The 26417-nt window shown below is 38.5% G+C and overlaps 1 protein-coding gene across 3 annotated transcripts in view; it reads left to right on the plus strand.

Annotated features, from left to right (window-relative positions):
• Window positions 1-26417, plus strand: part of LOC128649606 (anoctamin-10) — a 148982-nt gene that overhangs the window by 89206 nt on the left and 33359 nt on the right. For all 3 annotated transcript variants that reach the window (XM_053702982.1, XM_053702967.1, XM_053702974.1), the window contains exons 7-8: window positions 13564-13619; window positions 20483-20557. In XM_053702982.1, the coding sequence (XP_053558957.1) occupies window positions 13564-13619; window positions 20483-20557 (131 nt within the window). The remainder of the gene's footprint in view (window positions 1-13563; window positions 13620-20482; window positions 20558-26417) is intronic.

A 26417-nucleotide genomic window follows, 5' to 3' on the forward strand; every position in this document is an offset into this window, starting at 1 on the left:
TTGTTATTTGTATTATTGTAGGATCACTGTACCTCGTTCAGACAAACCCCTGAAGTACTGGGCAGTTAATATACTGAGATTTCTAGCACTGGCTAAAATGGCCCAAAAATATCTTTCTGCCCCATGCAGTAGTGTGGAAAGTGAAAGACTGTTTAACTTAGAGTCTAACCTCCTTACTGATAGCAAAAACAGACTAATAGCTGAACATGCAGAGATGCTTCTGTTCTGTTCCTTAAAAAGAACCTGCCACTAAGTTTTGAAAAACTATTCTTATTGCTTGATTGCCTTTTTTACTGCTAGTTCTCATCTTGCACAATTATGTTCAAAACATACTGTACTCTGAGGAACATCCATACCCTTAGATTAAATAATTGCAGGAAGAGTACTCATAGGACAAATTAAGTTAATTCCAATGAACACTCATCCAACAATTATAGGACTAGATTTAGATTACATTTGATTGGTAAGCTTTACCAATGCTCTGTTCACATTTCCAATTCCATAGACTTTAATGGAGTAGGACATGTAATGAGATCATTGGTAAAGCTTGCCAGTCAAATGTAATCTAGCCCATAGTGTTGTTCCCCATGATTAAACAGTGCACTGTTCTATTTTTTACTGTATTGCACTTTTGGTTGGTTGTAATTTTATATTTGTTATTTATTGCTGTTATTAATATATTTTATTGTAATATTTTTATTTATAAACATGTTCTGTGAACTTTGTGACAAATAAAACTGTTTTATTATTTCATAATGTCTTTTGAGTTACAGTCCTTCATAATTATAAAGAAGGAATCTTAAATAGTTAGTCTGTATTGTGCTTGGTAAACTGTCACATGACAGTAAAAAAAAAGTAAGAAAAGGAAAGTGTGGAGTGATATGTAGATAGGACTCAACTAGCTTCCCCAAATCTGATATGCTCCCAATATCAGATGTATAGAAATGTGCGAATAGGGGTGGGTGTGGGGAGCGCTCTAAAAGAGCTGTGAGTATAAACTGTGATTTAAAGTGTGTATACACTGTGATAGAATGTGTATGGATTTACCAAAATATCATAAATATAATTTCTTTGAATCGTATTAGAAGTTTTTATAAAATTGTCCTTGAGGAATTTTGAGAGTCAGCTTTTTGTTTTTGTTTAATTATTTGTTCACATATTTTTGGAGAGACACTATTTAACACCAGAACCACGCAGGGAAACTTTTTTCAACAAACCGACACATTGTTTATTGCACCAGAGTCGATACACTTCTAATACGATTCAAAGAAATTATATTTATGATATTTCAGTAAAAAATAAGTATCAGTAATTGGTATCGGCAAGTATTTGAAAACAAGTATCGGTACTTGTACTCAGTCTTAAAAGAATGGTATCGGTGCAACCCTAATATATATATATATATATATATATATATATATATATATATATATATATATATATATATATATATATATATATATATATATATATATATATATATATATATATATATATATATATATATATACAAATTCAAGATAAGGTGCACTCCATTAAACCCAGTCCAATTGCCGTGGTGCTGCATAAACAATACATATCCTTTCCAGCTCTACTTGTTAATAGAAGAAATGCTGCACTCACCGGTCTTGTTGTAGAAAGTTTCTTTTATTGCAAACAAATGACAATATATATCACATAAATACCCCAGACGTTTCGGTGTGCCTCTGGCACCTTTCTCAATGGGCTTGCTTTCCAATCCTCTGACAAAACAATCAGTCAGAGGATTGGAAAGCAAGCCCATTGAGAAAGGTGCCAGAGGCGCACCGAAACGTCTGGGGTATTTATGTGATATATATTGTCATTTGTTTGCAATAAAAGAAACTTTCTACAACAAGACCGGTGAGTGCAGCATTTCTTCTATTAACAAGGAGAGCTGGAAAGGATATATATATATATATATATATATATATATATATATATATATATATATATATATATATCAGAAACAGTAGGAGAAGAGTTCCGGTCAATACCCACCTGCTTACAATTAAGAAATATGCAGGTGAGCAGTGCTCAGGGGTGATAAATATATTAAATTAAATCGGAGAAAGAATTTATGTGGCAGGAGCGCAGGGTAAAAAACTCCCTGACACCTCTATCACACAAAGTACACCCTTACCGGCACAGGACCATGAATGCTAAAATATTAAATCAGATACAGATCACACCTTGTTGCAAGAAAAAATATATGTTTAATAACAAATTAAATTAGAACAAAACACAACAATATCTAAATATGCCTAATAGTAAGAAATACCACTATAGCGATGAAAATAAAATAAATAATTATGTCCAAAGCGGAGGAATAAGTAACAAATATAAAACTTCTCCAAGGATTCCTTAAAGTAGGAAATTGCTGAAAAAAATCTTCAGAGCTCTCAAAAAAGGCCTTAAATTGAAGATAGCAGTATATCCCAATTGCGGTAAATTAAAGTCCCAAATTTGCAACATTCAGGTATTAGAAGATAGATAATCCCTTAGTATTCTTGTAGGAATATCTTAACAAGCACAAAACACAGCTGTCATGATTGCACAGTGATAAACAAAGCAATCGTCAGAAAGCAAGAAGCAAACAGTGCAGTCTCCCCCAGTAGTGTTATAACAGTCCTTGCAAAGCGGATGCTAGTTTAGGCAGGGTTAGTGTAAGAAGATTGAAAGTTCTCACCCTTTAATATCCAGGATACGATATCCCTCAGATGGTGCTGCTCGATAACAGTTCTGGTGGATTACTTACCCAACCCTCCTGACAATATCACAACTCCTACTTCTGGGAGGCCTGTTGCCTGTTGCTGAAACACGTGACGTGCTCATCCGTTTACCGTGTATTGGAATTTGTAGCTGGTTGTTGCAAAGTAGTACCGCAGTATTTAGCAGGCTCCCTGGAGGTCTCAATCAAAGTAAACTCCGTTTGGATAATTATAGCTGCCTCTCCTGTTACGTACGTTTCACCCCTCACAGCATGGGGATTCTTCCGGCAATGGCTATTGACGTCACTATTAGGTGACGCTATTTATTAGCATAATCTCTCCGCCTCCAAGTGAAGTTTGAAGAGTCATAATAATAAACATATTTATTTGTTTCTATTTATTGGCAACAAATATAAACATCACTAAGTGGCATTTATAGTGGTTCTTATCTATACCTGTTTGCAAAATTTTTGCTGACATCAAAGTGGTTAATTTGTCACAAAAAAAGATTTCTGAAGTACAAATGAAGGTACTCGAACGAGGGCTATCTTTTGCCCCCACAAACACTTGTGACAGATTCACCACAGTGAAAGATGTTCATTTATTTGCAAGAAAGGTAATTCTTAGGAAGTTACATCAGGACAAAAAACAAGCTGCAAATACTTGTTATGCATGACAGACTACTACTGGAAAACTGGACTAGCACGGAATCTGATATACCATCTGAAGAACCTGAACATATAGGTTTTAGTAATTTGGCAAAGAAATCAGAATATATGCCATCTCTCTCAATGGTCCCATCAGTGCTTAACTTTGTTAAATTAGTTGAGAATGATATTTTAAAAATCAATACTACCAGATCCAGTGATAATCTGTCATGTGAGGAAAGAAAAGCAATTAAAGATTTACAAAGTGACACATCTATAGTCATAAAACCTTCGGACAAAGGGGGAAATGTGGTAATTCTCAATACACGTGATTATCTGATGGAATGTAAAAAACAACTTAACGATAAGACCCACTAAAAGTAATCCAACAGATGACTATAAATTACAGTTATCTACTATCTTAAAGCAAGCCAAGGATGAAGGCCTAATAAATAAGAAAGAATTTGATTATTTAAATAAAAAATTCCCAATAACAGCCACATTCTATACCATCCCCAAAATACATAAAAAGATTGTTCCTATACCAGGTAGACCAATAATAGCAGGGATAAATTCACTTACTGAAAATATCTCCACATATGTTGATTACTGTCTGAGACCATTTTTGAGTTCTCTTCCATCATACATTCAGGACACTCTTGATGTACTTAAGAAAGTAAATGGAATAAATGTAAATAGTAAAATGTGGAATAACTGTATTCTTCAATCCCCCACGAACATGGTATTTCCCAGATTAAAAGATTCCTGGAGGAAAGGGGACCAAAATACGTGAAACACACTGAGTTTGTACTAGACCTCCTTAGATTTGTTTTGACACATAACTTATTTATCTTCCAAAATAAATATTATGAACATGCTGTGCTCCCACTTATGCCTGTTTATATTTAGGAGCTTGGGAGAGAGATATTGTCCTGGATGCCTCAAACCTCGATTTAAGCCATATTAGCGTTTGGCTAAGATTTATTGATGACATTATAATGTTTTGGGAGGGATCAGTTATCCAACTCCAAGATTTTATATCATGACTGAATAATAATTCATTTAATTTAAAATTCACATACACTTGGAGTACTGATGAAGTAGCATTCCTGGATCTAAATATTAAAAAGGAGGGCAATATTATTACGACAGAAACTTTCCGCAAAAGTACTGCAGCTAATGCCTTATTACATGCCGACAGTCATCACCTGCCACACCTAATTAAAAATATCCCACAGGGGCAATACCTGCGTCACCGCAGAAATTGCACGAGCATAGATAGCTTTAAAATGGAAGCGAGAGCCCTAGAAACAAGATTTAAAGAAAGAGGCTACCCTCCAAAAATATTGAAACAGGCCTACTGTAAAGCCAGAGACAGTGATAGAGAAAAGTTACTCTATGACCCCAGAGACAAAAAGGATGAAAATACAATTAGGTTCATCAGCACTTACAATGATAAATGGGAAACAATAAAATCTATCCTATCTAAACACTGGCATGTTTTAACCCTAGACAAATCAATAGAAAAAATGGTAGGGGAAAAACCTAGCATGTCAGCGAAAAGAGCACCGAATTTGAGAGACACACTAGTGGGCAGTTTATTTACTGATAATGAACAAAAGAATTGGCTTAAGAAATTTAAAAATAGAGAGGGGAACTTTAAATGTACTAAATGCTCAGTATGTGAGAACCTATTAAGGGGTGACATATTTTGTGACATTAATGGCAAAACACACAAGATTAGAGGACATATAACATGTAAAACAGAGGGAGTCGTGTATATGGTACAGTGTGAGTGCCCAATTTACTATATAGGTAAAACCTATCGTGAGCTTAGAGAAAGGATAAAAGAACACAAGAGAGACATTAAACATAAACTTATTAAAACTAGTAGTGTAGCCAGACATTTCTATTTCAATCATAATAGTGATGAATCAACCCTAAGATTTAGGGGTTTGGAAAGAGTGAATTTAAATGTAAGAGGTGGTAACTGGGATAATTTGCTGTTACAAAAGGAGTGCAAATGGATATATAATTTAGGTTCTTTGAAACCGAATGGCATGAATGAGGAGATTAACTTTGCCCCCTTTTTAGGCGTTTAAACTCCCAGCATCTAACTATTTATTCATCAATTATTTTATATTTTTGAGGAAACCAACCTCTTCATAAATAAAATTTATGATCGGACACTTAACACATTTATCCTCTGTCTTTCTTATTTTATAAATAATTAAATGAATGGAAGAACTAGAGATTTACCTTAGTCTTTACTTATCCTTTATTGAAGGACAAATATTTTTTTTTAATTGATTGATGTTGAAATCACATCTAATAACTCTGAGCTTTCAAACATATCTATTGTAGAATATACTTAAATTTATGCAGAGGTGCCATTAATAAATAAAATATGAATTAAATGCTAAAATACAACCCCCCCCTTTTTTAAATCATTTGATCTATTGCATTAAAATTTTGCAAACAGGTATAGATAAGAACCACTATAAATGCCACTTAGAGATGTTTATATTTGTTGCCAATAAATAGAAACAAATAAATGTTATTATTATGACTCTTCAAACTTCACTCGGAGGCGGAGAGATTATGCTAATAAATAGCGTCACCTAATAGTGATGTCAATAGCCATTGCCGGAAGAAGCCCCATGCTGTGAGGGGTGAAACGTACGTAGCAGGAGCGGCAGCTATAATTATCCAAACGGAGTTTACTTTGATTGAGACCTCCAGGGAGCCTGCTAAATACTGCGGTACTACTTTGCAACAACCAGCTACAAATTCCAATACACGGTAAACGGATGAGCACGTCACGTGTTTCAGCAACAGGCAACAGGCCTCCCAGAAGTAGGAGTTGTGATATTGTCAGGAGGGTTGGGTAAGTAATCCACCAGCACTGTTATCGAGCAGCACCATCTGAGGGATATCGTATCCTGGATATTAAAGGGTGAGAACTTTCAATCTTTTTACACTAACCCTGCCTAAACTAGCATCCGCTTTGCAAGGACTGTTATAACACTACTGGGGGAGACTGCACTGTTTGCTTCTTGCTTTCTGACGATTGCTTTGTTTATCACTGTGCAACCATGACAGCTGTGTTTTGTGCTTGTTAAGATATTCCTACAAGAATACTAAGGGATTATCTATCTTCTAATACCTGAATGTTGCAAATTTGGGACTTTAATTTACCGCAATTGGGATATACTGCTATCTTCAATTTAAGGCCTTTTTTGAGAGCTCTGAAGATTTTTTTCAGCAATTTCCTACTTTAAGGAATCCTTGGAGAAGTTATATATGTGTTACTTATTCCTCCGCTTTGGACATTATTATTTATTTTATTTTCATCGCTATAGTGGTATTTCTTACTATTAGGCATATTTAGATATTGTTGTGTTTTGTTCTAATTTAATTTGTTATTAAATATATATTTTTTCTTGCAACAAGGTGTGATCTGTATCTGATTTAATATTTTAGCATTCATGGTCCTGTGCCGGTAAGGGTGTACTTTGTGTGATAGAGGTGTCAGGGAGTTTTTTACCCTGCGCTCCTGCCACATAAATTCTTTCTCTGATTTTATATATATATATATATATATATATATATATATATATATATAATGTGTGTGTGTGATAACGCAAGAAGACATGGTCACAGTGTGACTCCTTTTATCTGTATAGAATCTATGGTAATACCCTCGGAAGGGGGTTATGGAACAGGGAGGATTTTAATATACATAATGTTTATTGTGTTTTTTGCTGCACTTGTGTGAGATGAGGCTCTGTCAGTGTGGAACAGTTAGAGATTGAGGCAGGATTTTTTGGCGTGCCTCTTGCTCAGTCCAGAGGCGGTCCTGCATGGCACTCCATGTGACTGGGTGTGGCCTCAGTAACTTCCTCTTTCTCGACCTGTGTTCGGAGACGAAAGCTGTTTCTTGTAGTCCGGGTCATATGAGGTGGTGAGTGCCCAGGCCATTGGGATATAAAGGTGCCATTTAATCGATAATCAAGTCCGTAATATAGGCGCAAGCTATGGAGGACTCTTTGTTGGAGGATACTCCTTCTTTAGCTTAACCTACTAACTGTGTATACTGTGAGGAGGTTCCGATGGAACCGCCGTTACAGCTCTGTTCCACATGTTATGACAATATTACTACTTCAAAAAAGAATAAAGTATTCAGTACGACTGAGCCGTCCTCCTCTGAGGGTTCCCAGCCCCGCGAGGTGCGTTCTCTACAAGCATCTTAGATTACACAAGCAGTTCCCCAGGGCACTACTAATCCTCCTGCGGGAGGGGCCCTTTGACCCCCAGACTTTGCCGTTCAGTTGCAGACGGCAGTTTCTGTGGCCATAAATGCGATAATAAAACTAAATATCTAGAAAGCGCTAAAAAAGCTTAAGTGTAGCATAAATGGATAAAGAGAATATAGTATACCAATATATAGATAAATATAAGGGTAAATATATGGGTAAATAATATTATGCGCTCACAAGACAATGCAGAAGATTAACCACAGGGGCTATATGAGTCAAGAAAATAAAACTGGTGAAGGGGTCTAACATCTAATGGGACCTAGATTACCTTAAACAAAAGAAGGTGCTGGCTACAATAAATTCAATTTAATTAACTAGAAAGTAAAAATTTAAATATAACACACATAAGGTCGACCTTATTTTAAAAAAACAATGTCTCAAAATCGATAAATTGCAAAATGTATTCAGTAAAACATAAAAACTAAACAAAAATCTATGATAGAACAAATACAATCTAAAACAAACTGTCATAAAAATGAAGATTCCCACGGATGGCAGGTAATGTCCCAATGAAAACCATAGGAGTTAAATGCCGATATCTCACAGTGACGGCTCCTATATGCAGTGGCTCATATATGTGGAAAAGGAGACTCCTTTTTAGTGTAACATCATCAGCCGGTTATAATATAAATATCCGTACTTACAGTTAAAACTGCAACAATCGGCACGTAAACCAAACGTGTTCCAATAAGTCTGTGAGGCACACCAAGTCAATACAGTTGTAGCGATCAGTTAAACAAAAACTGATACTTGATAATGTCAATATATCTGAATTCACACTTATAAAAATGGCCATAAATGCAATGCTTCGTCCTACTAAGCGCAAGCAGAAGGTACCGCACTGCTATCCGTCTCGGGGGTCTTCGACTCTGCTGGATATCTCTGACAGATTATCCGCTGAGGACAACTCCGACTTATCAGAGGATGTCGCTTCTGAGTCGGAATCGGCTACTTCTAGGCCTCTGTCCACGGAGGAACCAGATTTCAAATTTAAGATGGAACATTTGCGTTTCCTGCTGAAGGAAGTGCTTGCTACGCTGGAGGTTCTGGAACCGAAACTCCCTGAGGAACCTTCGATCCCTTAACTGGATAGGGTTTACGAAGACAGGGTAGTGCCCCAGGCCTTCCCGGTTCCTATAAAAATGGCGAACATTGTTAATGAATGTGAGAAACCTGGTTTTGCCCTTTTCTCCCTTGTCTTCTTTTAAGAAGCTTTTCCCCGCGCAGCTTGAACTGTGTGGTGCCGTCCCTAAGGTGGATGGTGCTATCTCCACGCTCGCTAAGAGAACGACCATTCTGCTTGAGCATAGCTCCTCTTTTAAGGAACCCATGGATAAAAAGATGGAGCCATTGCGGAAGATGTTCCAAATGCCGGTTCACTTTCCAACCGGTGGCGGCAGTCGGCTACCTATTGGTGTGACGCACTCAGCAATGGTCAAGGTGGAGACCCCCCCTCTATGAGATTTTGGATCGACTCAAAGCCTTTAGGGTAGAGCATTCATTCATTTGTGATGCTAACGTGCAGATTATTCACCTGAATGCTAAGACGTCAGGGTTTTCTGTTTTAGCTCGCAGGGCTCTGTGGCTAAAATCGTGGCCTGCTGACATGACATCTAAGTCTCGCTTGCTTTCCCTACCATTCAAGGGGAAGGTTTTGTTTGGCCTGGGCCTGGATTCTATTATATCTATGGTCACGGGTGGCAAGGGTGCCTACTTACCTCAGGATAAGAAAGCCAAACCTAAGGGATCTACTTTTCGTCCCTTTCGTGCGGACAAGTCTCAATGCCAACAGCCTTCCGCAAAATCCGAGCAGTGCAAGGGATTTTGGAAGCCAGCAAACTCTTGGAATAAGTCCAAGCAAAACAAGAAGCCTACCGATTCAAAGTCGGCATGAAGGGGCGACCCCCGACCCGTCCTTGGACCAGGTAGGGGGCAGACTATCTTTTTGCGGATCCTGGAGGGAAGACGTTGCAGACCCTTGGGTCCTGGAGGTTGTCGCCCAGGGGTACAGGATAGGTTTCAAATTGTGTCCGCCCAGATGCAGGTTCCTCCTATCAAATATTTCTTCAAGACCAGAAAAGAGAGACTCCTTACTGGGGTGTGTGAAGGATCTCTCAGCTCTCTGAGTTATCGTCCCAGTCCCCCCAGCAGAGAGAGGTCTGGGGTGGCATTCAAACCTTTTCGTGGTCCCAAAGAATGAGGGCACGTTTCATCCACTACCGGACATAAAGGCTCTAAACAGGTTTCTGTTAGTTCCATCGTTCAAGATGGAGACGATCAGGTCAATTTTGCTCCTGGTTCAAGAGGGACAATTCATGACGACCATAGACCTAAAGGATGCTTACCTTCATGTTCCAATCCACGAGGAGCACTTCAAGTTTCTAAGGTTCGCCTTCCTGGACCAGCACTTCCAGTTTGTGGCCCTTCCGTTTGGTCTGGCTACGGCCCTACAGTCTGGCGGAGTATCATTCGAGAGCTCTCCTCCTACTTCGATCCCACGGGTGGAAGATAAATGAAGAAAAGAGTTAATTGGTCCCCAGCAACAGGGTGGAGTTCCTGGGTACGATACTAGATTCTTCAGCAATGAAGATATTTCTGACAGACCAGAGACGTTGCAAGCTTGCGTCTGTCTAGCCCTGCAGACATCCTCCAGAGCATCTGTGGCCAAGTGTATGGAGGTAATCAGGCTTATGGTATCTAGCATAGATGTCATTCCTTTCGCCAGGTTCCATCTCAGACCTCTTCAACTGTGCATGTTGAGACAATGGAAAGGCGATCATTCAGATTTGTCCCAACAGATATCTCTGGACAGACCAGTGAGGGAGTCCCTGTCTTGGTGGACCCGACCAGGTCAGTTGTCTAAGGGGACTTCCTTCCTGAGACCATCCTGGGAGATTGTAACCATGGATGCAAGTCTATCAGGATGGGGAGCCGTTTGGGGTGCCAGAAAGGCACAAGGCAGATGGACTCGAGAGGGATTGAGTCTACCTATAAATATTCTGGAGCTTCGAGTGATATTCAACGCTCTGAAGGCTTGGCCCCCTCTGGGGTCGTACCAATTCATCCGATTCCAATCGGACAACATTACCTCGGTGGATTACATAAACCACCACGGGGTGGACGAGAAGCTCCCTAGCAATAAGGGAAGTATCTCGGATTCTGGAATGGGCAGAGACTCACAATTGTTTGCTCTCAGCGATCCACATTCCGGATGTGGACAACTGGGAAGCGGATTTTCTAAACAGACAGACGTTTCATCCAGGAAAATGGTTTCTCAATCCCAAGATGTTTGCGGAGATCTGCAGCAGATGGGGGATGCTGGAAATAGATCTCATGGTGTCCAGACTCAATTACAAGCTACTCCAATACGGGTTGTGATCCAGGGATCCCCAGGCTGAACTGATAGATGCCTTGGCGGTACCCTGGGACTTCAACCTAATCTACATATTTCCACCGTTGCCTCTTCTTCTACCTCGAGTAGTGGCCTGCATTAAGCAGGAGCAAACTTCGGCTATTTTGATTGCTCTGTCGTGGCCGCGGAGGACATGGTTTGCGGATCTAGTGGTGATGTTGTCATATCCGCAGTGGAAGTTACCTTGTCCCAAGGATCTGCTAGTTCAAGGTCCTTTTCTACATCAAAATCTCGATTCTCTGAGGCTGAATGCGTGGAGATTGAACGTCTAGTCTTAGCCTGTAAGGTGTAAAATCCCACTGGGGGGTGTCAGTGCAGGCCAAAGCCTGGGGCCTAGTGTACCACCTGAGGCATATGTAGATTACCTGATAAGGGCCCCTTAGAATGACTCAGACCACGCAGCATTATGATCGAAAGCCAATTCTGTTTATTGCACAGTGCAAGCCTTTCTTATAACAGTATACAGGGTTAAGGGGATGACACGTTAGGACCGCGTCATCGCGTACCATATTTCATGAACAACAGAAGCTTACAAAAATACATGAGAAAAAGAGGAGTATGAAGGAGTGTTTCTTATGACAGTAGCAAAAATATATCTGTGCGCATATTTCAGCCTAAAGCAAGGACGTTTGGCCATCTTACCTAGATAACAGACTTCCAGGCGCCTTGCCAGGAACATTTGCAAGGCCAGTAATACTAATACAATTCTTACTAACATCAGCATAGTTCTCACTACATAATAACTGCTATAATAAAGTCTATTCATTACAAAATGGATGTTATTATCACAAAATGGCTGCGCGGAACAAGATGGCTGCCGTCAGGTTCATATTACCCCTAACATAGCCAAAAGAGGTTTTTCGGAGAGAGTGATCGACACACTCGTCCAGGACAGGAAGCCGGTCACTAGACGCATCTACCGCAAGGTGTGGAGGACCTACTTGTCCTGGTGTGAGGAACGAGGATAACCATGGCACAAGGTCAAGGTATCCAGGATTTTGGCCTTTCTCCAGGATGGTCTTGATAAGGGTCTTTCCACCAGTTCCCTAAGAGAACAGATCTTGGCTTTATCGGTACTGTTTCATAAGAAGCTTGCAGAGCTTCCTGACATTCAGTCCTTTGTTCAGGCTCTGGTTAGGATTAGACTGGTCTTCAGGTATCTGGCTCCTCCCTGGAGCTTAAACTTTGTGCTTAAGGTTTTGCAGAGGGCTCCGTTTGAGCCTATGCATGCCCTGGACATTAAGATTCTCTCATGGAAGGTCCTGTTGTTATTGGCTATTGCATCGGCACTGCAGAGTCTCTGAGTTGGCAGCCTTACAATTTGAGCCTCCTTACTTAGTTTTTCATGCTGACAAAGCCGTTCTGTGAACCATTTTGGGATTCCTGCCCAAGGTAGTGTTGTCGTAACATTAACCAGGAAATAGTGGGTCCTTCCTTGTGTCCTAACACTTCCTCTTCGAAGGAAAGGTTACTTCATAATCTGGATGTGGTTCGGGCCTTGAAGTTTTATCTTCAAGCCACGAAGGAGTTCAGACAGACGTCGTCTTTATTCGTTGTGTACTCTGGAAGGCGCAGAGGGCCTCTGCAACTTCTCTATCTTTTTGGGTATGATCCGTCTGGCTTATGAGACAGCGGTACACAAGCCTCCTAAAAGGATTACGGCTCACTCGACTAGAGTTGTGGCCTCTTCTTGGGCCTTTAAGAATGAGGCTTCTATGGAGCAGATTTGTAAGGCGGCCAACTCGTCATCCTAACATACTTTTGCAAAATTTTACAAATTTGACGTTTTTGCTTCGGCGGAAGCAGCTTTTGGGAGAAAGGTTCTGCAGACAGTGGTGCCCTAAGTATAGGTTCTGCCTCCTTTACCCTCCTGTTTTCTTCATTCAGTGTCCTCTAGAGCTTGGGTATTTGTTCCCACAAGTGATGAATGAAGCAGTGGACTCTCCTCCCCTTTAGATGGAAAACATAAATTATGCTTACCTGATAATTTAATTTCCATCGTGGAGAGGAGAGTCCACTGCACCCGCCCGTTCCCCGGTGGGCAGACCTAAATTTATTTTTGTTCTTCTGGCACCATTTATAACCTGATATTTCTCCTACTGTTCCTTGTTCCCTTGGCAGAATGACTGGGGGATGAGGGAAGTGGGGAAGGTATTTAAACCTTTGGCTGGGGTGTCTTTGCCTCCTCCTGGTGACCATGTTCTTATTTCCCACAAGTGATGAATGAAGCAGTGGACTCTCCTCCCCACGAAAGAAAAGAAATGATCAGGTAAGCATAATTTTGTTTTTGTTTTTTCTAATGGAAGTATATTGTAAAAATGCGTCTATTTAACATTTCATTGCACCCATGCTCTTTTGTTATGATGATGTATTTTAGTTTTACAGAGCCCTTTATTTAACAAAAAATGAACAGTCTACAGAAAATAACTTCTAATAATATGGTTTGACTTTAACAGAGAATCACAGAACTGAATCTTCATTTCAAAATCACATGACCATCAAAGTGCTTGCGGTAAGATAGCATTCTCTATATTTACTTATTAAAGGGACATTAAACACTTTGTGATGGTAATATAAAATGATAAATCGTATATATAAAAACAACTCTGCAATATACTTTCATTATTTATTTTGTCGCATTTTTCTGTAATTTCATTCTGAAATTCTGAGCTTTTCAGTTCCTGGTGGAAGTGGGGAACACTGTTATATTCCACACAGCCATTGGCTGCACAGTCTAGTGACCCATTTATAACTGTCTCTAATTGGCCACAGCAGAGAAGGTAACCTAAGTTACAACATGGCAGCTCCCATTGTTTTATAGACACTAAAAGTTTACACTTATTATGTCAATATTTAAACAGCTAATGAACCTTTAAAAAATACATATACATGTTATTCTTAGACTAATCTTTTCTATGAATGTATAATTCTATCTAGTATTTAATGTCCCTTTAAGTTGTTATGACAACACTGTTAAGCAGCTGTTTTTAAAGTTTAGTCCAGAGATGCAGTTAAATAAAAAGAATGCAACACCTTGCACTATACAGCATATAAAATAGATGATTGTCCTTGAAAAGTTCCTTCTTGTAACCTCAAATAGAAAAGAGAAAATTTCCATAGTGTATAACTGTATACATGTTGAAGAGATATCCCACTTGGTATGGTACTCACATAGATTAGAGCTGTGATAGCTCTAAGATTAGTGTTCTGAAAATATGGAGCCGTATATGTGGGATACCTCTACAACAGATATGCAATTGTACAATATGGGATTTTCTTTCTTTTCAAGGACATTTATGTACTTTATTTGGTGTATTGGGCACAGCATTGTATTCTTATTGGTTTAAGTTATAACACTGTTATACTATTACTATATATATTTTAAAATGTGCATGATTGACTGGGGTATATTTATTAATTGTAGGATTATTATTATTATTATTGCCATTGAGTCTAATAAGTATAAACTAAATGTAAAGGGACATAGTCAACTTTAAACTTTCATGTAATTTTAAGAGTTTTCACATTTTGTTATCAAATGTACCCAGTTTTCTAGGTATTATTTGTTAAAGAGCACACCTAGTTGGGCTCAGGAGCAGAAAAGCACTATATACACAGATATGCCTCTTGTCATTGGTCATTGCAAGCAATAGTGCAATAAGAAAATGTCCCAAGATATTATAGCATTTTCTCTTTTCACTTGTATGTCCCTTTCAACCTACAAGTAGGGGAATTCCTGGATTTGAATTTTTGACTATATGCCTCTTGCCTTTTTTATGCTCAGAGGGCTATGCTGTTTGCATTTTTTTCCCATTCCTGAAACTGCCATATAAGGAAATTGATAATTTTGCTTTATATGTTGTTTTTTCTCTTACATTTGCAAGATGTTTCAATCTGATCCTGTCTCAGAAACCGCTGTTGGAGCCCTGCTGCCTGATAACAGTTCTACCAACGCTAACTAGTACAATGCCTGTTGTTCCTTCAACATCTAATGTACATGATATCCCTGTGAATATAAAAGATTTTATTGCTGATGGGATTCAGAAGGCTTTGTCTGCTATTCCGCCTTCTAATAAACGTAAAAAGTCTTTTAAAACTTCTCATAATGTTGATGAAATTTCAAATGACCGACAACATACTGAATTATCCTCCTCTGATGAGGATCTATCTGATTCAGAAGATCCTACCTCAGATATTGACACTGACAAATCTACTTATCTCTTTAAGATGGAGTATATTTGTTCCTTGTTAAAAGAGGTGTTGATTACTTTGGATATTGAGGAAACTAGTCCTCTTGATACTAAAACGAGTAAACGTTTAAATTCTGTTTATAAACCTCCTGTGGTTACTACAGAGGTTTTTCCAGTTTCTGATGATTTCAAAGGAATGGAATAGGCCTGGTACTTATTTTATTCCTCCTTCTAGGTTTAAAAAGTTGTATCCTTTGCCAGCTGTTTGGGGATTTTTTCCCAAAACTCCAATCTAAGTCGATGGGGCTTTTTCTACTATTGCCAAACGTACTACTATTCCTATGGAAGATAGTACTTCTTTTAAGGACCCTTTAGATAGGAAACTTGAATCTTATCTAAGGAAAGCTTATTTATTTTCTGACTTCATTCTTAGGCCTGCTATATCCATGGCTGATGTTGCAGCTTCATCAAATTTTTGGTTGGAAAGCTTAGCGCAACAGAAAACAGATCCTGATTTGTCTAGCATTGTTCGCTTGCTTCAATATGCTAATCATTTTATCTGTGATGCTATTTTTGATGATATCAATATTGATGTTAAAAATATGTCTTTAGCTATTTTAGCTAGAAGAGCTTTGCGGCTCAGATATTGGAATGCTGACATGGTATCTAAGTCTAGATTACTATCTCTTTCCAAGGTAACAATTTATTTGGTTCTCAGTTGGATTCAATTATTTCAACTGTCACTGGGGGGAAAGGAGTTTTTTTTTACCTCATGATAAAAGATCTAAAGGTAAATCTAAAGCTTCTAATTGTTTTTGTTCTTTTCGACAGAATAAGGTACAGAAAGCTAATCCTTCCCCCAAAGAATCTGGTTCCAATTGGAAAAATTCTTCAAGTTGGAATAAATCCAAGCCTTTTAAGAAACCAAAGCCAGCCCCCAAGTCTGCATGAAGGTGCGGCCCTCATTCCAGCTCAGCTGGTGGGGGGCAGATTAAAATGTTCCCAGAACATTTGGGCAGATTCTGTCCAAACTCAGTGGGTTCAGAGTATTGTCTCTCAAGGGTATCGAATAGGATTCAGAGTAAGACCTCCTGTGAGATGATTTTTTTCTCTCATGCATCCCTGCAAATCCAATGAAGGCTCAGGCTTTTCTGAAATGTGTTTCAGATCTAGAGCTTTCAGGGGTAAACTTATCATTTACGTTTCAGGAACAGGGTCTGGGGTTTTATTCAAATCTATTCATTGTCCCAAAGAAAGAAATTCATTTTGTAAGAGTGCCAACTTTCAAAATGGTGACTATAAGGACTATTCTGCCTTTTGTTCAGCTAACAACATAATTAAATATATTAACAATAACACTATGAATTTGAAATTTACTAACAAAACCCACAAACAGTATATTGAATTTCTGGACCTTTTATTATTTGTGGATGAAAACAATAGTATTGCTGTTAGGAACTATAGGAAACCAACGGGTAAGTGGTCACCTTCCGACGTAGAAAAACAATATTCCCCTTGGCCAATACCAAAGAATACGTAGGAACTGTACGCACTTTTCAGACTATCTTACTGAATCAATTGCACTGGACAGTAGGTTTAAAGAAAAATATTATGATACAGCCCTTCTCACAACAGTCAAAGAAAAAGTCATGAATATGAATAGAGATATCATGCTAAATCACTCTACTAAAAACAAAGATAAGCAAATTAATAGGGATGAGATTAGGTTCATTACCACTTATAGTCAGGGAAGTAGGGAAGTAGAAAATATTTTGAAAAAACATTGGAAGGTTCTAACCTGCGACCCCATATTAGGAAAGACCCTTCAATGAGAGACCTTTAATTACTTTTTGAAAAAACCAAGACCTTAAAAACATGTTAGCACCATCTAAACTAAAAACGAAAACTTCCACAACAAACAACACACATTGGCTTAGTAAAACTAATGGGACTTGGCCTTGTGCAATTAAAAATTGTAACATGTGCAGTCTTTTGCAGACCATCTTGAGTGATTGTGACAACAGACGCCAGCCTTCTAGGATAGGGAGCAGTCTGGGGCTCCGTAAAGACTCAGGGAGTTTGGACTCAGAGTCTGTTCTACCTATAAACATTCTGGAACTGAAAGCGATCTTCAATGCTCTTCTGGCCTGGCCCCAGTTAGACTTGTTCCAGTTTATCAGGTTCCAGTCGGACAATATAACTTCAGTGGCTTACATCAATCATCAGGGAGGAACGATGAGTTACTTAGCGATGACAGAGGTAACCAAAATACTTCAGTGAGCGGAGACCCACTCTTGCTGTCTGTTGGCAATCCACATCCCAGGGGTGGACAAATGGGAGGCGGACTTCCTGAGCAGGCAGACCTTTCGTCCAGGGGAGTGGGAACTCCATCCGGAAGTGTTTTCCAGCCTGATTCTCAAATGGGGTCAGCCGGAATTGGATCTCATGGCATCTCGGCAGAATGCCAAGCTTCCAAGGTACGGGTCGAGGTCCAGGGCCCCTTAGGCAGCACTGATAGACTCCCTGGCGGTACCTTGGACCTTTTAGTCTAGCATACCTATTTCCTCCGTTTGCTCTTCTTCTTCGGGTTATTGCTTGAATCAAGCAGGAGAGGGCCTTGGTGATGCTCATTGCACCGGCTTGGCCTCGCAGGATTTGGTATGCAGATCTGGTGGACATGTCATCTCTGCCACCTTGGAGACTTCCGTTGAAGAAGGACTTTCTAATTCAAGGGCCCTTCCTTCACCCAAATCTAGTTTCTCTGAAGCTGACTGCTTGGAGATTGAACCCTTAATTTTATCCAAGCGGGATTTTCAGAATCGGTCATAGAGACCATGATTCAGGCTCGTAAACCTGTAACTAGAAAGATTTACCATAAGATATGGTGTGAATCCAAGGGCTACTCCTGGACTAGAGTTAGGATTCCTAGAATTTTGTCCTTTCTCCAAGAGGGTTTAGAGAAAGGATTATCGACAAGTTCCCTAAAGGGTCAAATTTCTGCCTTATCTATTTTGTTACACAAACGTCTGGCAGATGTTCCAGATGTGCAATCCTTTTGTCAGGCCTTGGTCAGGATCAGGCCTGTGTTCAAGTCAGTTACTCCTCCATGGAGTCTTAATTTGGTTCTCAAGTTCTTCAAGGGGCTCCGTTTGAGCCTATGCATTCCTTAGATATTAAGTTGTTATCTTGGAAAGTTTTATTTCTTGTTGCTATTTCTTCTGCTCACAGAGTGTCAGAGCTCTCAACATTGCAGTACGAGTCCCCTTACCTTATTTTTCATTCAGATAAGGTAGTTTTATGTACTAAATTAGGATTTCTTCCTAAAGTGGTTTCTGATCGGAACATTAATCAGGAGATTGTTGTTCCTTCCTTGTGTCCTAATCCTTCCTCTCAGAAGGAACGGCTACTGCACAATTTGGACGTGGTTCGTGCCTTAAAATTTTACCTGCAGACGACTAAGGTTTTTCGTCAGTCTTCTGCTTTGTTTGTGGTTTGCTGGGCAGGAGTGATATTCCCAATAGTAATTAAGATGATACGTGGACTCATCGTGTCAAAAAAGAAATCAATTTATCAAGTAAGCATAAATTTTCTTTTTTCTGCAGAGTTAACCAATGAAATCTATAGATATATTTTATTGATGGTCGCAATCCTTTAGAAAAGCTTTTTAAATTGATACCACAATGGTTATCTTGTGTAGTTTGGTACTGAAAAAATATTCTTACGTATGGTAAGACAACAAAAAGATTCTAGACCCAAGGCCCTTGTACCTTTTGCAACTTATCCTCCTGATAGAGGGAGGGAGAGAAGAGGGGAGATAGAAAGTAAGGCCGGGTGAGAGAGGGAGAGACAAGGAGAAAGAGACAACAAGCAAAGGAGGTGAAGAGAGGGGGCAATAGATAGACATCACTCTCACATGTATCCACAATATGCACTAAGTTCACTTGCTAGTTCTCCTCAATAAAAATATTAGGTCACCATTGAGTAACTAGAGAAGCATTTTGTGACACACAACAGCACCTCCCTAAAACTCTACCTTAGGCTCCACCTTTGGTTCCTCTATATGTATTTTTGGCAACTGAACATTGATTTTTACCCTCCCACCAACTGCTAGTAATGTACTCTATAAGCATTGGCAGGACATACATATTAACCAATGAACATTAACAGGAAGTACCTATAATCCAATGAGCATTAAAAGGACGCGCCTATCTACCACTGAGGATAAGTGAGAAGCTCACAACTGGTACACTTGTATTACATTTTAAATGTCATATTTTATAAGCATTTATGTAATATTTTTTCAGTAAAACAAAATGTTTAGATGCTGTTTTTTCATATGAATGAGAGAAAATATTGGAGTACAGAGTCCCATTGACTTCCATGTGCAAGTCTGTATGTTCACAGCTGTGCCTGTTAAATGGAGAAAAAAATGTTCAGAGACTATCCATAAAATGTAAGATGTTATAAATTTCTAGTTTTTCCCTTTTTTTACCAAGTTTTTGTAGAGACTCTTTACTCAAGAATTGTCTGTCATCTATGTGAGGGAGTCAGCAAGCAGAAGAGGTGTCGGAAGACAGATCCAAGTTTATTTTAAGATTGTTCCTAAATTTCTACAAATAGCATTATAATCCAGGTCGACAGTAGACATGTGTTTTCAGATCCAGAATAATGCTCTACAGTATTTAATAGCAATCCAGCAATGTCCTTGTCAGTTGATCAGCCAATAAGTGTGCAAGCTTCACTTTTGTTTTTGACAATGCCGACACCAATAAAAATACATAAATAAATTATATTACACAACAAAACAATATTTTTGTGCTGGTGCTGGCTTGTTGCAGTAGTACTAGCTTCTACTTTAACTTTATCTATTTTCAAGATGCTTTTGACTGTTCCTCTACTGCTCTAAAGACATTCCTTATAGGAAATAACGGACAAATGGATTTTCATTAACAAATTCATCTGTTGCTCTGTGCACAAGGCTAGTTGATAGGTTATTCTATTTTGCACAAAAAAAAACAGAGTTTTGAAATTGGTAAAGGACATTATCAATAACACATACTATAATATGTCTTACATCTAATGTCTATAATATGTCTTCTAATATTCTCACCAAGTTGAATGTGCTGTTTCACAAGAGTATGATCAGATGAAAAGAAAATAATCCAAATATTTTTTTATTTTATAGTTTCGCTTTGTCAACTGTTTTGGCCTTTTGTTTTATATCACCTTCTGCCTACAGGACTTGCAGCTGCTCAAAAAGGTTGGTTTCCAACAATGTTGCTAATTGGGTATTTGTAAATGGTGAGGAGAACTGGTGCTTTGGTGTCGCACTGAAATGATCTGACTCTAGTAAGCAGCCATTTATATATATATATTATAGAGACATTTATAGTACTGTACTAACTTTACAATAAAACTTGAGGATTAATAATTGACATACGGACTGTTGGAGTAGGTGACAGGTCAGTTTTGTGGCACCTTGTTCAGACACTAGATTTAAAGGGACAGTCAACACCAGAATTGTTGTTGTTTAAAAAGAAAGATAATCCCTTTGTTACCCATTCCCCAGTTTTGCATAACCAACACTGTTATAGAAATACACTTTTTACCTCTGTGATTACCTTGTATATATGCCTCTGCAAACTGCCCCCTTATTTCAGTTCTTTTGACAGACTTGCATTTTAGCCAATCAGTGCTCACTCTAGGGTAACTTCACGTGCATGAGCTCAATGTTATCTATATGAAACACATGAACTAATGCCCTCTAGTGGTCAAAATGCATTCAGATTAGAGGCAGTCTTCAAGGTCTAAGAAAATTAGCATATGAACCTCCTAGGTTTAGCTTTCAACTAAGAATACAAAGAGAACAAAGCATAATTGGTGATAAAAGTAAATTGGAAAGTTGTTTAAAATTGCATTTGGACCTGACTGTCCCTTTAAGGTTATGTGCCCAGATTCGATAAACACCCAGTATATATATATGTGTGCGTCTCACAGCATGTCAAAGCTAGAAGTTGTTCCTTTAAAACATTTTAAATCTTAAATAGTGCATTTTTCTAGCAAATTGTACCAGATACTTTATTAAAAACAGATAGGCCGGGCTTTCCAAGAGCTTTAATTCAGTATATGAGTAGATTAAGTTTACTGCTCATCCTAGACACTACTCTAACTTCTGAGAACCAATCACCATTGCTAAGAGTGTGGCCTAGAATTGTATGGCTTATTATAGATTCTCTTTGCACTTGTTATTAATTCACTGGCCTGCTTGACTAAAAATGAACCCAATATTTCAGGAATCCATTTTTCTTGCTGAACAATAATAAACACTAAAAATTATGCAGCGTTGTCATTATAAGCAAAACAAGTAAATCATCCATAAAAAAGGATTAGATGGTTATTTAGTCAAAACTTTTCAGCTTAAAGGGACATAAAACCCAAAATTGTTATTTCATGACTCAGAGCATATCATTTTAAAAATCTTTCTAATTTACTTCTATTATTAAATTTGCTTCATTCTCTTGATATCTTTTGCTGAAGGAACAATAATGCACTATTGGGATCTAACTGAACACATCTAGTCAGCCAATAAAAAAGCATCCTGTATTGTAGGATACATACATATTTCTTTTCAACAAAGTATACCAAGAAAACAAAGTAAATTTCAATATATTTAAAGGGACACTGAACCCAATTTTTTTCTTTTGTGATTCAGATAGAGCATGCCATTTTAAGCAACTTTCTAATTTACTCCTATTATCAATGTTTCTTCGTTCTCTTGCTATCTTTATTTTAAAAATAAGGCGTCTAAGCTTTTTTTCTTGGTTCAGAACTCTGGACAGTAGTTTTTGATTGGTGGATAAATTTATCCACCAATCAGCAAGTACAACCTAGGTTGTCCACCAAAAATGGTCCGGCATCTAAACTTACATTCTTGCAATTTCAAATAAAGATGCCAAAATAATAAAGAAAATTTGATAATAGGAGTAAATTAGAAAGTTGCTTAAAATGTAATGCTCTATCTGAATCACGAAAGGAAAAATTTGGGTTCAGTGTCCCTTTAATTTAAAAACATCTTACAATTACGTCATCTGTCTGAATCATGCAAGTTCAATTTTGATTTCCCTATCTCTTTTATGCCTTGTTCTTCTGTTAAAAAAAATTATTAAAATAACATTTTAATTTCAGTTTGTTGCAAGACTGAGTACATGGTGGGACTTAGAATTATCCTGGTATTCCATATAAATCAATTTGTCATCTGAGGAGGAGTTGACTTCTGTACAGTCTAGCTTCCGTTTTGAAGGGACAGTCTACACCAAAATTGTTATTGCTTAAAAAGATAGATAACGCCTTAACTACCCATTCCCCAGCTTTGCATAACCAACCTTGTTATATTAATATACTTTATAACATTCAAACCTCTAAATTTGTGCCTGTTTCTAAGCCACTACAGGCAGCCTCTTATCACATGCTTTTTTATTAGCTTTTCACAAGAGACTGCTAATTCATGTTAGCCATATAGATAACATTGTCACTCCCGTGGAGTTGTGCAGGACACAGCCCTTATTGGCTAAAATGTAAGTCAATAGATAATCAATATATTGCATTGTGATAAGAAGAGGCTTAGATACAAGGTAATCAGAGGTAAAAAAAAGTATATTAATATAACTGTGTGTTATGCAAAACTGGGGAATGTGTAATAACATAATTTATGTAAGAACTTACCTGATAAATTCATTTCTTTCATATTGACAAGAGTCCATGAGCTAGTGACATATGGGATATACAATCCTACCAGGAGGGGCAAAGTTTCCCAAACCTCAAAATGCCTATAAATACACCCCTCACCACACCCACAATTCAGTTTAACGAATAGCCAAGCAGTGGGGTGATAAAGAAAGGAGTAGAAAGCATCAACAAAGGAAATTTGGAAATAATTGTGCTTTATACAAAAAATCATAACCACCATAAAAAAGGGTGGGCCTCATGGACTCTTGCCATTATGAAAGAAATGAATTTATCAGGTAAGTTCTTACATAAATTATGTTTTCTTTCATGTAATTGGCAAGAGTCCATGAGCTAGTGACATATGGGATATCAATACCCAAGATGTGGAGTCTTCCACTCAAGAGTCACTAGAGAGGGAGGGACTAAAACAAAAACAGCCATATTCCGCTGAGAAAATAATCCACAACCCAAAAATAAGTTTATTTTCACTTTTGAAAGAAAAAAACTTAAATCAAAAAGCAGAAGAATCAAACTGAAACAGCTGCCTGAAGAACTTTTCTACCAAAGACTGCTTCCGAAGAAGCAAATACATCAAAATGGTAGAATTTAGTAAATGTATGCAAAGAGGACCAAGTGCCTGCTTTGCAAATCTGATCGACTGAAGCTTCATTCTTAAAAGCCCATGAAGTAGAGACTGATCTAGTAGAATGAGCTGTAATTCTCTGAGGCTGGGTTTGACCCGACTCCAAATAAGCTTGATGAATCAAAAGTTTCAACCAAGAAGCCAAGGAAACAGCAGAAGCTTTCTGACCTTTCCTAGGACCAGAAAATAAAACAAATAGACTAGAAGTCTTCCTGAAATTTTTAGTAGCTTCCACATAATATTTCAAAGCTCTTACCACATCCAAAGAATGTAAGGATCTCTCCAAAGAATTCTTAGGATTAGGACATAAAGAAGGGACAACAATTTCTCTACTAATGTTGTTAGAATTCACAACCTTAGGTAAAAATTGAAAAGAAGTCCGCAAAACTGCCTTATCCTGATGAAAAATCAGAAAAGGAGACTCACAAGAAAGAGCAGATAGCTCAGAAACTCTTCTAGCAGAAGAGATAACCAAAAGGAACAACACTTTCCAAGAAAGTAGTTTAATGTCCAAAGAATGCATAGGTTCAAATAGAGGAGCCTGTAAAGCCCTCAGAACCAAATTAAGACTCCAAGGAGGAGAAATTGACTTAATGACAGGCTTAATACGAACTAAAGCCTGTACAAAACAGTGTATATCAGGAAGTATAGCAATTTTTCTGTGAAATAAAACAGAAAGAGCGGAGATTTGTCCTTTCAAGGAACTTGCAGACAAACCCTTATCCAGACCATCCTGAAGAAACTGCAAAATTCTAGGAATTCTAAAAGAATGCCAGGAGAATTTATGAGAAGAACACCATGAAATGTAAGCCTTCCAAACTCTATAATAAATCTTCCTAGAGACAGATTTACGAGCTTGTAACATAGTATTAATCACTGAATCAGAGAAACCTCTATGACTTAGAACTAAGCGTTCAATTTCCATACCTTCAAATTTAATGATTTAAGATCCTGATGGAAAAACGGACCTTGAGATAGTAGGTCCGGCCGTAACGGAAGTGGCCAAGGCGGGCAACTGGACATCCGAACCAGATCCGCATACCAAAACCTGTGTGGCCATGCTGGAGCCACCAGCAACACAAAAGACTGTTCCATGATGATTTTGGAAATCACTCTTGGAAGAAGAACTAGAGGCGGGAAGATGTAAGCAGGTTGATAACACCAAGGAAGTGTCAGCGCATCCACTGCTTCCGCCTGAACATCCCTGGACCTGGACAGGTATCTGGGAAGTTTCTTGTTTAGATGAGAGGCCATGAGATCTATCTCTGGAAGCCCCCACATCTGAACAATCTGAGAAAACACATCTGGATGGAGAGACCACTCCCCTGGATGTAAAGTCTGGCGGCTGAGATAATCCGCCTCCCAATTGTCTACACCTGGGATATGCATCGCAGAGATTAGACAGGAGCTGGATTCCGCCCAAGCAAGTATCCGAGATACTTCTTTCATAGCTTGGGGACTGTGAGTCCCACCCTGATGATTGACATAAGCCACAGTTGTGATATTGTCTGTCTGAAAACAAATGAACGGTTCTCTCTTTAGTAGAGGCCAGAACTGAAGAGCCCTGAGAATTGCACGGAGTTCTAAAATATTTATTGGTAATCTCGCCTCTTGAGATTTCCAAACCCCTTGTGCTGTCAGAGACCCCCAAACGGCTCCCCAACCTGAAAGACTCGCATCTGTTGTTATCACAGTCCAGGTTGGGCGAACAAAAGAAGCCCCTTGAACCAACCGATGGTGATCTATCCACCATGTCAGAGAGTGTCGTACATTGGGATTCAAGGATATTAATTGTGATATCTTTGTATAATCCCTGCACCATTGATTCAGCATACAAAGCTGTAGAGGTCTCATGTGAAAATGAGCAAAGGGGATTGCGTCCGATGCTGCAGTCATGAGACCTAAAACTTCCATGCACATAGCCACTGAAGGGAATGACTGAGACTGAAGGTGCCGGCAGGCTGCAACCAATTTTAAATGTCTCTTGTCTGTTAGAGACAGAGTCATGGACACTGAATCTATCTGGAAACCTAAAAAGGTGACCCTTGTCTGAGGAATCAAGAAACTTTTTGGTAAATTGATCCTCCAACCATGTTTCCGAAGAAACAACACTAGTTGATTCGTGTGAGATTCTGCAGTATGTAAAGACTGAGCTAGTACCAAGATATCGTCCAAATAAGGAAACACCGCAATACCCTGTTCTCTGATTACAGATAGTAGGGCACCCAGAACCTTTGAAAAGATTCTTGGAGCTGTTGCTAGGCCAAATGGAAGAGCAACAAATTGGTATTGCTTGTCTAGAAAAGAGAATCTCAGAAACTGATAGTGTTCTGGATGAATCGGAATATGAAGGTATGCATCCTGCAAGTCTATTGTGGACATATAATGTCCTTGCTGAACAAAAAGGCAGAATAGTCCTTATAGTCACCATCTTGAAAGTTGGTACTCTTACATAACAATTCAAAATTTTCAAATCCAGAACAAATTTTCTTTCTTTGGTACAATGAATAGGTTTGAATAAAACCCCAAACCTTGTTCCTGAAGAGGAACTGGCATGATTACCCCTGAAGACTCCAGGTCTGAAACACACTTCAGAAAAGCCTGAGCTTTTACTGGATTTACAGGAATGTGTGAGAGAAAAAATCTTCTCACAGGAGGTCTTACTTTGAATCCTATTCGATACCCTTGAGAGACAATGCTCTGAATCCAATGATTTTGGACAGATTTTATCCAAAAAACCGTGAAAAACCTT

The sequence above is a fragment of the Bombina bombina genome, chromosome 1 (assembly GCF_027579735.1).
Source record: "Bombina bombina isolate aBomBom1 chromosome 1, aBomBom1.pri, whole genome shotgun sequence".
NCBI lineage: Eukaryota > Metazoa > Chordata > Amphibia > Anura > Bombinatoridae > Bombina > Bombina bombina.